The 15,057-nt window shown below is 41.6% G+C and overlaps 1 protein-coding gene across 9 annotated transcripts in view; it reads right to left on the bottom strand.

The window, feature by feature from the left end:
- The window catches only part of LRRC36 (leucine rich repeat containing 36), a 60,153-nt gene that overhangs the window by 4,262 nt on the left and 40,834 nt on the right, over positions 1–15,057 (bottom strand). For 5 of the 9 annotated variants that reach the window (XM_040498302.1, XM_040498307.1, XM_040498310.1 and 2 more), the window contains 6 exons: positions 12,639–12,804; positions 11,333–11,478; positions 10,432–10,555; positions 6,690–6,804; positions 3,995–4,161; positions 312–452 (listed from right to left, as the gene is read on the bottom strand). In XM_040498302.1, the coding sequence (XP_040354236.1) occupies positions 312–452; positions 3,995–4,161; positions 6,690–6,804; positions 10,432–10,555; positions 11,333–11,478; positions 12,639–12,804 (859 nt within the window). Of the gene's footprint in view, positions 1–311; positions 453–1,362; positions 1,660–3,817; positions 4,162–6,689; positions 6,805–10,431; positions 10,556–11,332; positions 11,479–12,638; positions 12,805–15,057 lie in introns of those variants that run through there. The other 4 variants (XM_040498304.1, XM_040498305.1, XM_040498303.1 and 1 more) reach the window with 4 other exon arrangements.

Here is a 15,057-nt window from a genome sequence, read left to right as displayed (position 1 = left end):
TGGCATGTGAGCAGGGTGTCCAACAGTGAAGGGGCTTCTTGCTGATTCCCTCCCATCTGTTCAACATCCCATGTTGTGAGGAGGGAGAGAAATCTCTGGTCCTTGAGGACTCCTGGAAGTTTCCAGATCAACATTTTTTCTTCTGTGAGGCCCTGGTTGTTAGGCCATAGCTATTCCCAACCCCAAGGCTTTGGGGCCAACTCTCCTTCTTTCCTGCTGACAAGCAGACTGGATGGGACTTAGGGCCTGCCCAGGAGTGGGCAGCTCCCAAGGGTTCTAGAAAAGGCTTAACAGATACTCACAAATACCTTTTTTTTTCTGATCCATATAAGGTGGCAAAGCAGTACAAGGGTTCATTCCCTCATCCCACAGGCTGTTCTGGGATGTCCCTGCCCCAGGCAGAGTCCCTTGAGTGGGGTTGGAGAGGAATAGTATGGTTTGGGGTAGGAACACTGCAGAGACAAGGTGGGAATTAGAAAGTGGAGGTCAGCACCTGGCCACAGCAGAGCCTTTGCCTAACAGCTGACAGCTGTGGGCTCCTCCTGACTCAGTTGACTATGTTGCTTTGCATTGGCCAGGGAAGAGTTTCAGAGAGCTTTACCTCTCCCACCAGCAAACAGTAAAAGGAATGATTCCTCCAGCCCTGTAGAATTTGCTGAATTGTGAACTTACTTAAGTGAGCACAGTAAGAGTGAAATCCAAATCCTTCTGGCCTTCATTTACTAAAATATCCTCATAATGAAAAAGAATTTAACTGTATTGCAATTTGATCCAGGTTATTAAGCTCAGGTGAGAATACTATCCAATGTATAGGTGAGCAGCAGCTCAGCTGCTGGCAATGTGGCTTAGAGCAGCCCAGAGAGAGAACAGGCTGAGCCCAGAAACTCCACCCACTCCATGTTGAGCTCACTTAGCCCCACAGGGCAACAACTCTATGCCCCTTTCTTTGACACCACCAATTCTTGCCCCTTCTAGACCAAGGGCCACATAGGGAAATTAAGAAACAGCTGACTTTCCCAGAAGTAGCCAGCAACCCTAGAGAGGGGCAGGGCCAGCCACTTTCAGTGACAATAGAAAATAGGGTAGAAGGTGACTGACTCAGTTTGCTCCTCCTTAGAGGTACCCTGAATAGGTTCTGGGTCTGGCATTATTAGACATTCATAGGGCAAGAAAGGGAGAGCTGGAGTTGGAGGGAAAATTCATTATTTTTCCCTCAATGGTTTAACCCAGTAAGTTGGCCTGTGTACTGTGCTGGGACGCTGAAATATGACAACTCAGGGCTATAGGGCTACTGGCTGAGGCTACCCTACCTGGGTAAGGCTTAGACTTGTTGGAGGCCTCTCAACAGAGCCAAGACAGGCCTAGAAAAGTAGGAAAGTGGGTTGTTTTACTATTTCCACAGAGTATGAGCTCACTTTAGGTTCTACAAAGACATGCAACTCAAAGAAACTTAGGGCTCCTCTCTACATTCTCCTTTTGGGAACCCCCATAAAATTCAGAGGCCTGTGGATTTTATTTATAACTCAGAAGTGTGTGAACTTGGTTGTGATCTTCATGTCTCATTACTGTGGCAATAGCTTGCCTTCCCTGAAGAGTACCTGGGTCAGAGGAGCAAATAAGTGTGTAATCTTCCCACCTGTCTCTCTCTCTGACATGACCCTGGAGATGAAGAGAAGCACAACATGGAGTTAGGCTGACAGTCCTTCGCCCTTTACATGCTCCAGCAACATTAGCTAGCTATCTGGGTGACCCTGAAGCAGAATCACTTTCATTATCTTTACCATTGATTAAAAAATTTTTAAAAATATTTACTTTTGAGAGAGAGTGTGTGAGCAAGGGAGGGGCAGAGAGAGGGAGACACAGAATCTGAAGCAGGCTCCAGGCTCTAAGTTGGAGCTGTCAGCACAGAGCCTGATGCAGGACTCGAACCCATGAACCGCAAGATCATGACCTGAGCTGAAGTCAGACACTTAACTGACTGAGCCACCCAGGCACCCCTACCACTGATTTTTAAATGCCCAACTAAACAGGATTAAAAGAAACATTGTGTCTCAGGTCTGAAAGGCAAGGTACTCATGTGTAAAGTGAGCCCAGAGCTAACATTCCGAAGCTTTATCTCTGGTCTGGATCACTCCAGTCTTCTCTTTTATCTCTAACTCCTTGTTGGTCCTCCCCTACTCCACATGGTCCTCAATCCATTCCTCTTATAGAGAAAGTTTCTCAAACACAAATGTCACTCCTTTGCTTTCCTAATCTAAAATCTTCAAGGAGTCATGCAGCCTAGCTCCTACTCATCATAAATTAAATTTAATTTATTAAATTATTAATTTTTAAATAAAATTTTTTAAAAAGATCATTTCTTTATGAGGACATTTCTTGGGGCGCCTGGGTGGCTCAGTCGGTTGAGCGTCCGACTTCGGCTCAGGTCACGATCTCACGGTTCGTGAGTTCGAGCCCCGCGTCGGGCTCTGGGCTGATGGCTCAGAGCCTGGAGCCTGCTTCTGACTCTGTGTCTCCCTCTCTCTCTGCCCCTCCCCCATTCATGTTCTGTCTCTCTCTGTCTCAAAAATAAATAAACATTAAAAAAAAAATTAAAAAAAAGAGGACATTTCTTGACACTACACCTCCCAGACTATGACAGCTCCCTATTTAATATATTCTCCCAGCACATTTCCTCCCACATCTTCCCTGCCCTACAATCCCTCTAGGGGCTCCAGACTCTTTTACTCTGCATTCTTGGCCTGGGGGACTCTGCCTACCCCCTCTGTTACCATGGTACTCATTCTTCAAGCTTCCACTCAAACAACAAGTCCTCACTGATGCCTTCTCCAATTCCCCAGAGTGGGAATTCCTTCCTCTGCCTCCCCTCCTCTCTCTCTAGGGCATTTTTGGGCATGTGTGTATGTATGTATGTATGTATTTAAATATTTTTTAATGTTTGTTTTGAGAGAGAGAGCGAGCAGGGAAGGGGCAGAGAGAGAGGGGGACAGAGGATTCGAAGTGGGCTCTGTGCTGACAGCAGAGAGCCAGATGCAGGGCTCGAACTCTCAACCTGTGAGATCATGACCTGAGTTGAAATTGAGAGTCAGACACTTAATTGAGCCACTCAGGCACCCCTGGGCTTGAATTTAGACCTGTTTCGTACCAATACCAATCTTTGAGCTTCATCACATGAGTTTTGCTCATCTCCTCAACTAAACTGTTGGCTGCTCCTAAGCTGACACCAGACATTGTCACCTTTTCACTATGGTGGTAAGAAACTCAAAACATGATTGATGAGCCAATCAATATAGATTCTCTGAAATTTCTTCTAACACAAAATACACCTGGCCAGTGATGATCTTTTAAAACCTTCTACCACATAGTTTCAAGTGACACTCAGAAAAATGTCTGATTTTTTTCCTTTTTGACATTTTTAGCCAAATGTTTCTTCTCTTTTGTGTGTGTGTGTGTGTGTGTGTGTATACACACACACACACACACACACACACACACACACACACATAAGTTTATTTATTTGCGAGAGAGCAAACAGAGGAGAGGCAGAGAAAGAGAATCCCAAGCAGGCTCTGCACTATCAGCATGGAGGCTGATGTGGGGCTTGAACTCACGAGCTGTGAGATCATGACCTGAGCTGAAACCACGAGCCAGATGCTTAACCAACTGAGCCACCCAGGCACAGGTGCCAAGACATTTTTAACCAAATGTTTCTATGTGATATGATGCCTAGGATTAAGTGCCAACTATTTCTGAGGGCAGGAAGAAAGAAAGACTTGATGGGAGGAGATAAAAAGAGAAATAAAAAGGACCAATACAATGTAATCAGAGTAAGATTTTCTCTTAATTTTGTGGGTAAATACTACCATACTAGTGGCAATGACACTAGTGACACCCCCCTGGGGCTGAGAGGGAAGCCACAGAGAAGGTATTTAGCGCTAGCTCCATAAACTAGGCTCTGGAACAGAGTCTGAAACACTCTGTATTAGATACTGACCCGTGTCATGTGCCACTGGTGAGGAGGAAGACAGCGTCCTTTTCCCAAAGGGTGACGATCTCCCCAAATGATGACTCTTCTCAGGAGGCAGGAGTGCTTTCCCAGAATAACCTTTTTGCTCTTTATTCAGCTGCTGCAGCAGATACTCATTAGTTACCACCAGGGATCTGAGGCACGGGTGGGGAGGCAGGGAAAGACAGTCATGAAATCGTAAAAACAAAGTAGATGCCATTCAGACCCGAGATGTTTACTAAAGACAAATATAAAATGAAGTAACATCTTTAAATAGAAAGAACTGACCGATTTATGAGTGGGTTATTTTAGAGGCAGGCTGACAGTTTCTTTCTTCATTACAGTTCTGTTTGATTATGTTCCAGACTGACTGTAGCAATAACATAGTTCACATTTTATATAGTGATTGTTCTATCCTTTCTAAAGCACTTTCATGATGAGGTAAGTAGAAGCACTGGAAGATTGGCATCTGACCAGGCCTCCAGTTTCTATCCCCAGATCTTAACTTCTACTTCTTCTAATCTATCCTGCGTTTGCAGGATATTAATTAACTAATGGTGTTAGTCATGACTGTATTCTTGAGCTCTGTATTACTATGTAATATTAAAAGCTATCAGAGACTAGCCAAAAAAAAAAAAAAATGCATGCACAATGCTATTCATTGCAACACTGTTTATAATAGCAAAAATACTGTCAATCTAAATGTCTGTCAATAGAGGACTAATTAAATAAATGCAGAGTGGAGTCCTAGTCCTATGCAGTTATAAAAATGAATGAGAACTAACTCTATACACTACTGTGAACTGATTTCTAAGATAAAAGTTAAAACAACACTATGCTTACTTTTTATATTTGTCTGAATTTATCTTATTTTGTAGATTTGACTTTGGAACCGTGTAAATGTTTTACATAATTATAAAACAAGATTGCGGTGCCTGGGTGCTTTAGTCAGTTAAGAGTCTGACTTCGGCTCAGGTCATGATCTCATAGTTTGTGAGTTTGAGCCCTGCGTCGGACTCGGTGCTAACAGTTCAGAGTCTGGAACCTGCTTCGGATTCTGTCTTCCTCTCTCTCCCTCCCCTGCCCATGCTCTGTCTCTTTCTGTCTCTCAAAAATAAATAAATGTTAAAAAAAAATAAAACAAGATTAAATAAAAATAATTTGAAAATTGCTTATGAATCAAAAGCAAAATGAAACAAATTAAAGCTATATATTGAATTGATGGTTTAACAACATGCAGAATTATTTCTTTCAAAAATATTTTAATGTTTATTTATTTTATTTTAAAACTTTTTAAAAATCTTTATTCACTTTTGAGAGACAGAGAGAGACAGAGCATGAGCAGGAGAGGGGCAGAGAGAGAGGGAGACACAGAATCTGAAGCAGGCTCCAGGCTCCAAGCTGTCAGCACAGAGCCTGACACGGGGCTCAAACCCACAAACCGTGAGATCGTGACCTGAGCCGAAGTCGGACGCTCAACTGACTGAGCCACCCAGGAGCCTCTTAATATTTATTTTTGAGAGAGAGAGAGCGAGAGAGCGTGAACGGGGAGGGGCAGAGAGAAAGGGAGACACAGAATCTGAAACAGGCTCCAGGCTCTGAGCTGTCAGCACAGAGCCTGACGAGGGGCTCTAACTCACAAACCATGAGATCATGACCTGAGCCGAAGTCGGACGCTTAATGGACTGATCCACCCAGGTGTCCTCCACAGAAGATTTACTTTAAGATATAGCAATTTGTACGTCACTTTGAGATATACCCTATTGTTCTCAAAATGTGATCCCCAAATCAACAACAACAGCATCACCTGGAAACTTATTAGAATGTAAATTCTCTGTCCCCAACCCAGACCTGCTGAATCAGAAACTCTGGGGGTAGGGACCCAGGAATCTGCATTTCAACAAGTTTTTCAGGTGATTCTAATACCCCAGTTTGAGAAGGATAATTTGATTCTACTTCCTCTACCTTTGTATGTATTGAAATAACTATAACGGAAAGTTAAAAAAAGCCATCTAGAATGGGTCTGGGTCTAATCCTCTGAATATGAAGCTATCCTAATTCACTAGCTACTCAGGAAGTGAAGTTTGGGGACCAAGGTTTGGGGATGGGGTTCTTATATTTAAACTTCATTGAAAGTCATAGTGAAGGTGTTTTGCAAATGAAAATGTCAAGAACTTCTGTAAATGTACCAAAAGACTTGAGGCCTCTTCTGATTTGTCTAGCTGGCATGCTGAGGGTACTGTTCTTTGAAGAGGCTGATACTGTTGAGCAGCTCTGAAGAGAACACATATAATGGACATTCAACCACTCTTCCTAAGTGCTTGATGTCTCTTCTGAGAGCATTAGGAGGCAGGCATTTTCCAGAAGAGACAGATGGCTGGTTTTAGGGGCACATAGTGACGAAGGAAAGCTAGCTGACTCAAACCTGGGCCCTATTGGATCCAGTGAGAAACTACTTATTATTGAGGTGTTGTGACCTACTAAAGCCAGCAAAGATCTTTAGTCTCTTGTGTGTCCTGGAATACAGGAAGTTTACACACAGATACGTCTAGATACATGAGATTACACACAGAATGAAGTTAATTTGAAAAGTATATAGGTATTAACTTATCAAATAAGACAAAACAGTTAAAGGAAAGTAAATATTGGCTTCTAGAAGTGAGCTAGATAGACCTTCTCCTACCTTTGACTTTCATGGAGAAGGGCCACTGTCTCCTCCAGCTTTTTCAGCTGGGCAAGCTCCTGGTTGAGGCAAGCCACCTGCATGGTCAGCTGTTGGTTTTTGCGCAGAAGATCATCTGCAAAGGGTACAGGAGCCAGATGTGAACAAGATTCCAAGCCACTATCTTTGAGCAGAGCTTAAGCAATCAGGTGGACATCTTAAAGAATTGGGGGCCCCAATTCTGCACGCACTTCCACACTCCATTCACTATTCCCTCCCTTAGAGACAGCAGATACAATGGTTGGAGTATCCAACCTGAATTAAAATTCAACCATTTAATATTACATGTTAGTTTATTTTTCTTTTCTTTTCTTTTTAATGTTTATTTATTTTTGAGACAGAGAGAGACAGAGCATGAACGGGGGAAGGTCAGAGAGAGAGGGAGACACAGAATCTGAAACGGGCTCCAGGCTCTGAGCTGTCAGCACAGAGCCCAACGCGGGGCTCAAACTCACAGACCGTGAGATCATGACCTGAGCTGAAGTCAGACGCTTAACTGACTGAGCCACCCAGGCACCCCATGTTAGTTTATTTTTCTGAGTTTCACTAGAGCAATAACCCTACCCCACCACTGTTGTGAGGATCCAATCCTCACTTAGCATAGTTAACACATATTAGGTATCTCTGTATTCTCCATTTTAGTTTGTGAATGTTATGTATATCCTTCACTCTCTATAGTATATGTGAAAACATCTAGAACTGTGTCAGGCATATAGTGCTTACAGGCACTGAGCACTTACAGAAACTGAATTTGTAGTCAAGACATTCATACCTAGGTCCCCAACTATGTTACCACTGCCTGCAAAAATGAAGTAGATGGGGTACCTGGGTGGCTTAGTCGGTTAAGCATCCAACTTCGGCTCAGGTCATGATCTCTCAGTTCATGAGTTTGAGCCCCCCATCGAGCTCTGTGCTAACAGCTCAGAGCCCAGAGCCTGCTCCAGATTCTGTGTCTCCCTCTCTCTGTCCCTCCCCCACTCGCACTCTGTCTTTCAAAAAAAACATTAAAAAAAAAAGGGTTTTGGGTTTTTTTAAATGAAGTAGGTAAAAGCGCAGGAACTCTGGTCCTAAGGAAGTCAGTCTTCTAGAACAGTACTTCTTAAACATTAATATGCTTACACCTGGGGGTCTTGTTAAAAACAGATTCTGATTCAGTAGGTCTGAGATGAAGTCCAATATTCTACATGTCTAAGCTCCCAGGTGAAGCTAATATTTCTGATCTATGACTCACCCTTTGAGTGGCAACGTTCCAGAAGGTGGAAAATAGGGCTGCAATAGCTTTATTTATCAACAGTAAGGTAAAATACAGTACTGGGTCTCATGGGTGATTGAAAGTAGGTATCTAGTGAGCATCTGTTTATTTTCAGAACAGGTAAGTGGAGAAATCTCAATTATTCAGGCTTGAGAGACTCAGACAGTGATGAGTTTCAATTCTAGAAATTCTGTGCAGACTTCCAAATCAAGTTCCTCATATAAATCCAAATGCCCATAATGTTTGCTTAGGGGTGCTGAGCTAGAGGTTTAATGTCAAGGGTAGACTTTATCTAAGATACTGGCCTGGGCCACCTGGGTGGCTCAGTAGCTTAAGCATCTGACTTTGGCTCAGGTCATGATCTCATGGTTTGTGAGCTCGAGCCCCACTCAGGGCTCTGCACTCTCTCTCCCTCTCTCTGCACCTCATGGTATTCTCTCTCTCTCTACCCACCCCCTCAAAAATATTTAAAAAATAAAATTATGGTCTAAACTATGCTAATAATAAAGTAGTACAAATCAAGATGTCAGTGAGATATTAATTTTCACTTATCACAATGGAAAAAAAAGAAAAAAATACACAAAAAAACCCAGAGTGTGGGCAAGGATGGAGTGAAAATGGCATGTAAATACACTCACTGCTGATGTGAAATAACCTTGCTTGGGAGTGATTTGATAATATGCAACAAAAACCTCAAAAATGTCCACATATTTTGACCTACTAATTCTACTTCTAGGAATGTCTCCTAGGAAAACAGGGTGAAATTTATGTACATAAACAGCTGCACTATTTATCATAGCATGAATATTAAGACTCTCAGCTCCATCAGAAGGGAAGAGACAATTTCAGAGAAGCATTTCCACTCAGGTCTTCATTCAAGCATTTCATTTCAAGTCTTCTGAATGTTTGGAAATTCTTTAGAATTATTTATGTGATATTATATGAAATGCCTTTGCTATTAAATTAAAAATATTAGGATGTAAAAATCAGATTGGTAATTGCCTAGGGTAGAGAGTAGGGGAAACTCACTGCACAAGGGTCTCAGGGAAATTTCTGGAGAAACAGAAATATTCTATATTTTGATTGGGATGAAATTAAAAGAGTGTATGTATTTGTCAAAACTCATCAAACTTAAAATGTGTGCATTTTATTGCATGTAATTTAGTTTTTAAAACATCAAGTCAGGGGCGCCTGGGTGGCACAGTCGGTTAAGCGTCCGACTTCAGCCAGGTCACGATCTCGCGGTCCGTGAGTTCGAGCCCCGCGTCGGGCTCTGGGCGGATGGCTCAGAGCCTGGAGCCTGTTTCCAGTTCTGTGTCTCCCTCTCTCTCTGCCCCTCCCCCATTCATGCTCTGTCTCTCTCTGTCCCAAAAATAAATAAACGTTGAAAAAAAATTAAAAAAAAAAAAACAAAACAAACAAACAAAAAAAAACATCAAGTCACTGCGGTGCCTGGGTGGCTCAGTTGGTTAAGCAATCAACTCTGGAATTTGGCTCAGGTCATGATCTCACAGTTTGTGAGTTTAAGCCGTGCATCAGGTTCTTCACTGACAGTGCTGAGCCTGCTTGGGATTCTCTCTCTCCCTCTCTCTGCTCCTCCCCCACCCTCTCCAAGTAAATAAACTTAAAAAAAAATCAAGTCACAAATTTTATTTATCTTTTTCAAGATTTTATTTTTAAGTAATCTCTACACCCAACGTGGGGCTCAAACTCACAACCCCAATATCAAGAGTACCATATTCTACCAACTGAGCCAGCCAGCTGCCCCTCACAAAATTTAATTTTAAGTTGAAAAAATATATGTATATGGGTATGGTGAAAGAAAATATATGAAAAATAAAAGTGGCAGTTATTTCAGGATAATGGGGTTATATTTTTCTTATATTTTTCAGTCTTTCTATAAAGAACATGATCTTTTCTTTTTTTTTTTTTTTTAAGTAAATCTCTATACCCAGTGTGGGGCTGGAACGCACAACCCCAAGATCAAGATGGCATGCTCTACTGACTGAGCCAGGCAGGTGTTCATAGAACATGATCTTCTTCTATAATCAGAAAGTATCAATATCAAAAATGATAGGGGCGCCTGGGTGGCTCAGTCGGTTAAACGGCCGACTTCGGCTCAGGTCATGATCTCGCGGTCTGTGAGTTCGAGCCCCGCATTGGGCTCTGCGCTGACAGCTCAGAGCCTGGAGCCTGTTCCAGATTCTGTATCTCCCTCTCTCTGACCCTCCCCCGTTCATGCTCTGTCTCTCTGTCTCAAAAATAAATAAACGTTAAAAAAAAATAATAACATCTGCACTTGCTTTACACTGACAGCTTCATAAGGTAACTCAAGCCACTTGCATTACAGCTCTCTGAGGCAAGATGATTGGTTCCATGTGACCTCTAGATGATGAAGCTAATTAAATGGGTCATCTATAAACACACCATATGTTGCTTTCCTGAACTCACCATAAATGTGGGGCTGGTGCCCACTCACAATCGAGGTGGCAGCACCTTCCTCCAACTGCTGGATTTTTTCTGACAAAATGAGGTTTTCCTCTAGCACTCTGACCAGTTTTTGCTTCAAACTTTCCTTTAGATCAGAAAACAAAATACAAGTACATTAAGAATCTGAAATTCTGAGGAGTGCTTTTAGAAGACTAAAAGACACTTTTCTCTGTTTAGTGATGAACTGAATGGAGGTCAGCATATCTCTTTCTCATTAGAATTTTAATTCACTGGTAAACATGAGCACTACTTGGAGTTGCAATCTTTCCTGTAAGTTATCCACTACTCTTACAGAACAAGGGCTTCTTTTGACCAGTGGCCAGCATTCTGAGTCACTTATCTAAAGTTTCTAGAAACTCAATTTGGTATGTGAAAATTCTCTGATGTTAAGAAAAGCGGGGGAAAGCCTAAGGATGTAAGTCCCTTCTTCATTTCCCAAAGTCAACAGCCTGATGCTCTAGGAATGGCTCCCAGTTCAGGACTCTCTGTTCCATCAGAAGGGAGGAAAGACAATCCCCCAAGACATCTATCTTCCCTCATTAGAATTAAACCATAATCTTCCAAAGTATGACCCTAAGTATTTTCATTCTAGGGTCATTTTTCCCCCCTTTTCCAAGTCTTTCTTTAGAATTTTTGGAATAGGGCTAGGAGTAGGGAGTTATCCCTGCAGAACTTCCAAGTTGTCCCTATGCTAGCAAAAAGTTTTGTGTTCCTGATTTTCCCAGACTGACTTCTCTGTATTTTGGTTCAGGAACATCTAGATCCATGGTGATGACCTTTATGGCACAAAGCTGCTCTAGTCTTGTTGCTCTGTTCTTTTCTAGTAAAGGAAGAGTAGGAAAGGAAGATGAGTGAGGCATACCATGTCATTAGGGACCACCTGCCCGGCCTCCTTCAGTTCCATCTCTCTGCTGTGGAAGGTTTTTGATGTGTCTTCAGGATGCGAGTGACACCACTGCTGGGAAGGAGCAGGGACTACCAAAGTCAGAAGTAAATCTCGGGCAGGACCTGCCAAAAATTCAGGTTGGGCACACGGGCCAATCTTAAAAACTGAAGCATAGAATTCCTAATCAATAACTACCAGCTCTGTAGGACAAACACAGTAATCTAATATTTCCTTTTGACAAGAATTTAGGGGTGCCTGGGTGGCTCAGTCGGTTAAACGTCCGACTCTTGATTTTGGCTCAGGTCATGATCTCATGGTTCATGGGACTGAGCCCCGCATCAGGCTCTGTGCTGACAGCATGGAGCCTGCTTGGGATTCTCTCCCCCACCCCCAGCCCTCCCCTGATTGTGCTCTCTCTCTCTCAAAATAAATAAACTTGAAAAAATTAAAAAATATAATTTAGTAAGTGGCTGTAAGAGGTGTTTCATAATGGATAAGAAATTCTATCCCATGTCCTCTGTGGAGAAACAATAGTAGACCCTCATGAGTAGACCCTCAATACCCTATGCTATTCTCTAGTCAATGATGAGTGGCTCCTGAGGATAATTTCCTACAAAATGAGAGCAAAGAGCCAATGTGGGAAGGAAAGTAACTTTTTTCCTATATGTCCCTTTAGACATTTAAATTAGAAAAATTAAGCCCAAACAACTTTAAAGTTTCTACTTTTTCCTAAGTGTTTACCACCAACAAAAGCTCCTTGAACTCTTCTTCCATTAAGCAACAAATAAACACTTGGGGCAACATTTGCAGAATGACTTTTTCCCCCAAGTTCCTAAAAAAGAAGCCCTGGAAAGAGTCCAAGTCATTTACTCATTCAAATTTTTCAAATCATAACATTTCAACAGGCATCTCAGAATTCTGATGATCAAACCCAATTTTTGTTGTATTCACTGTCCCAAGGATCATAAAATCCTTTTGTAATCATTAACACTACCATGCTGTTTTACATCTTGTTGCTCTACATATTACCCAGAGAGTACCAAAAAAGTCACAGAAGGGACAAAACAATTAGTACATGAGGGAAGAGTGTTGATAAAACCAACAGGGAAGATTATGAGAAAAAATACACATTTGTCAATTACCATGCCACTGAGAAATTTTAGTAAGGGCTCATGAGAACAATTTTCCTTGCAACTTAAGGGGGCTTGGTGGCTTTTATAGAAACATAGAGAGGAACCAAGGTCTGAGTCCTTCTCCAGAAGCTGAAACTGCATTCACTTACCAAGAAACTTCTTGTTAAGGAGGAGGGAGCCAGAGCCATTCCAGTGCTTATCCACAAGCTCCAAGAGCTGTCTGAGGACAGTGGCCACATGGGAAGTTCTGGCAGAAATCAGGGGACTGTGGTTCCCTGGCAAACCATGCAAACTGCCCAGGTCACTAGAGAGAGGCTCAAGAAAAAAAAGAACACACACACACACAACCATTTGTCATTCTTACACAAAAAGGGAAGTAAGAATCTGGAATATTTAAAGTGTTAACATTTAAAAAAAGAAAAAAGGAGCCCCTGGGTGGTTCAGTCGTTAAGCGTTTGACTTCAGCTCAGGTCATGATCTCACAGTTTGTGAGTTCAAGCCCCGCTTTGGGCTCTGTGTTGATAGCTCAGAGCCTGGAGCCTGGTTCAGATTCTGTGTCTCCCTCTCTCTCTGCCCCTCCCCCACTTGTGTGCATGTGCACTCTCTCAAAAAATAAACAAACATTAAAAAAATTTTTTTAAAAGAAAAGAGATGGGTTCATCTTGGTTTGGATTTGAATAGAATATTATTTATGTCCAAGGTAAGTATGGTAGTATATTCAAGGATAATTTAAAAGATAATGGTATATTCAATCATAGTTTTCTGTAGAGAGTTTTAGAAAACTTAAGTTTTGACACCTACATCTATGACTCAATATATTACAGTATGTAATCTAAAAAGATGAAACTTGCAAAACATTGCAAAAAATTCTTTAATTCATTTTTTAGAGAGAGAGAGAAAGCGTGAGTGGGGGAGAGGCAGAGGGAGGGAGAGAGAGAAAATCTCAAGCAGGCTCTGCACTGTCAGTTCAGAGCCCAATATGAGGCTCAAATTCATGAAACCATGAGATCATGACCTAAGCCAAAACAGAGTCAGATGCTTAACTGACTAAGCCACCCAGGAGCCCCACAAAACATTTTTAAAAGTTATTACATACCATAAAATGGGTATTTTTAAAATTGTAACTCATAAGCTTATGTTTAGTACGTTAATATAGGATAAACTTAAATGTTCTGTAACATTTTAAATGTTATATGTTAAATGTTATTGTTGGACCCAGTACTTAAGATAAATGTTTAAATGTTTATTTATTTTGAGAGAGAGAGAGTTCATGCCCACACATAGGGATGGGGGAGGGGCAGAGGGAGAGAGAGAGAATCTTAAGCAGCCTCCATGCCCAGCACAGAGCCCAACTGGGGGCTCGACCCCACAAACCCTGAGATCATGACCTGAGGAGTAATCAAGAGTCAGACACTTAACTGACTCAGCCAGATGCCCCAAACATACTTTTATTTAGTAAGACTCTTATCTAGAAAGATGGCTAGATCTGCCCAGTAAAATTCACAATTATTTTTTTATTCATTCAGATATTTATATTTTTATATTCAAGTTTATTTTTATTTATTTTGAGAGAGCACGCACGTTCAAGTTGGGGAGAGGCAGAGAACAAGGGAGACAGAATTCCAAGCAGGCTTTGCACTGTCAGCACAGAGCCTGATGTGGGGCTTGAACTCACAAACCGTGAGATAATGACCTGAGTCTAAATCAAGAGTCAGATGCTCAACCAACTGAGCCACCCAGGCGCCCCTCTACCAATCTTTTTTGTATGGTCTCATGGATTTCAAGAAAGCCGAAAACAGCCAAGTTATTTCTCAATCATTGGCTCTTCTGATACAAAAAACTATAGATGATAATTAGCTAATGCTGTCATATCTGACAACTGTGAAACAGAACATATTAATGACCTGAGTCACACACATGGCCTATGGTTAATAGGGAAAGGCCTTACAAATGGGATAAACATTTATTCAACAGATCTGTACTGAGCACTGACCATGTGCACTGAGAGTTCTGTATAAGGACTGTGAACATATGAAGAGGTAAAGGATGAGGAACTTTAAGAAGTTAACCTGGTTGGGGAGAAAAGTCATAGAAAGTCTAGTTACCCCACTAGGGCACTTTAGAGGAACTTGTCAAAAAGAATATTTACTAACATTGGTTTTTTATGTGTTGGTAATTTTGTGAGTGTATCATGGAAAAATTTGGAAACTTATATATGACTTTACGCATTTTCTTTGATTTATCACAATGTGGTGAGAGTTGGGGATAAATTTTATGAATGTTAGAATAATTTTGTTACTTTTTATGAGTCTTTTAATTTTTTAACTTTTTTTTTAAGTTTATTTATGGGGCACCTGGGGGCTCAGTTGGTTAAGCATCTGACTTCAGCTCAGGTCACGATCTCACGGTTCGTGAGTTCAAGCCCCGCACATCAGGCTCTGTGTTAACAGTTCAGAGCCTAGAGCCTGCTTCAGATTCTGTGTCTCCCTCTCTGACCTTCCCCCACTTGCATTCTGTCTCTTTCTCTCTCTCTAAAAGTAAATAAACATCAAAACAACTTTTTTTTTT

This window comes from Herpailurus yagouaroundi, unplaced genomic scaffold (assembly GCF_014898765.1).
Source record: "Herpailurus yagouaroundi ecotype Mexico unplaced genomic scaffold, PumYag 190, whole genome shotgun sequence".
NCBI lineage: Eukaryota > Metazoa > Chordata > Mammalia > Carnivora > Felidae > Herpailurus > Herpailurus yagouaroundi.
The sequence above is the reverse complement of the archived record's forward strand: the minus strand, read 5'-3'. Positions and strand labels throughout refer to the sequence as shown.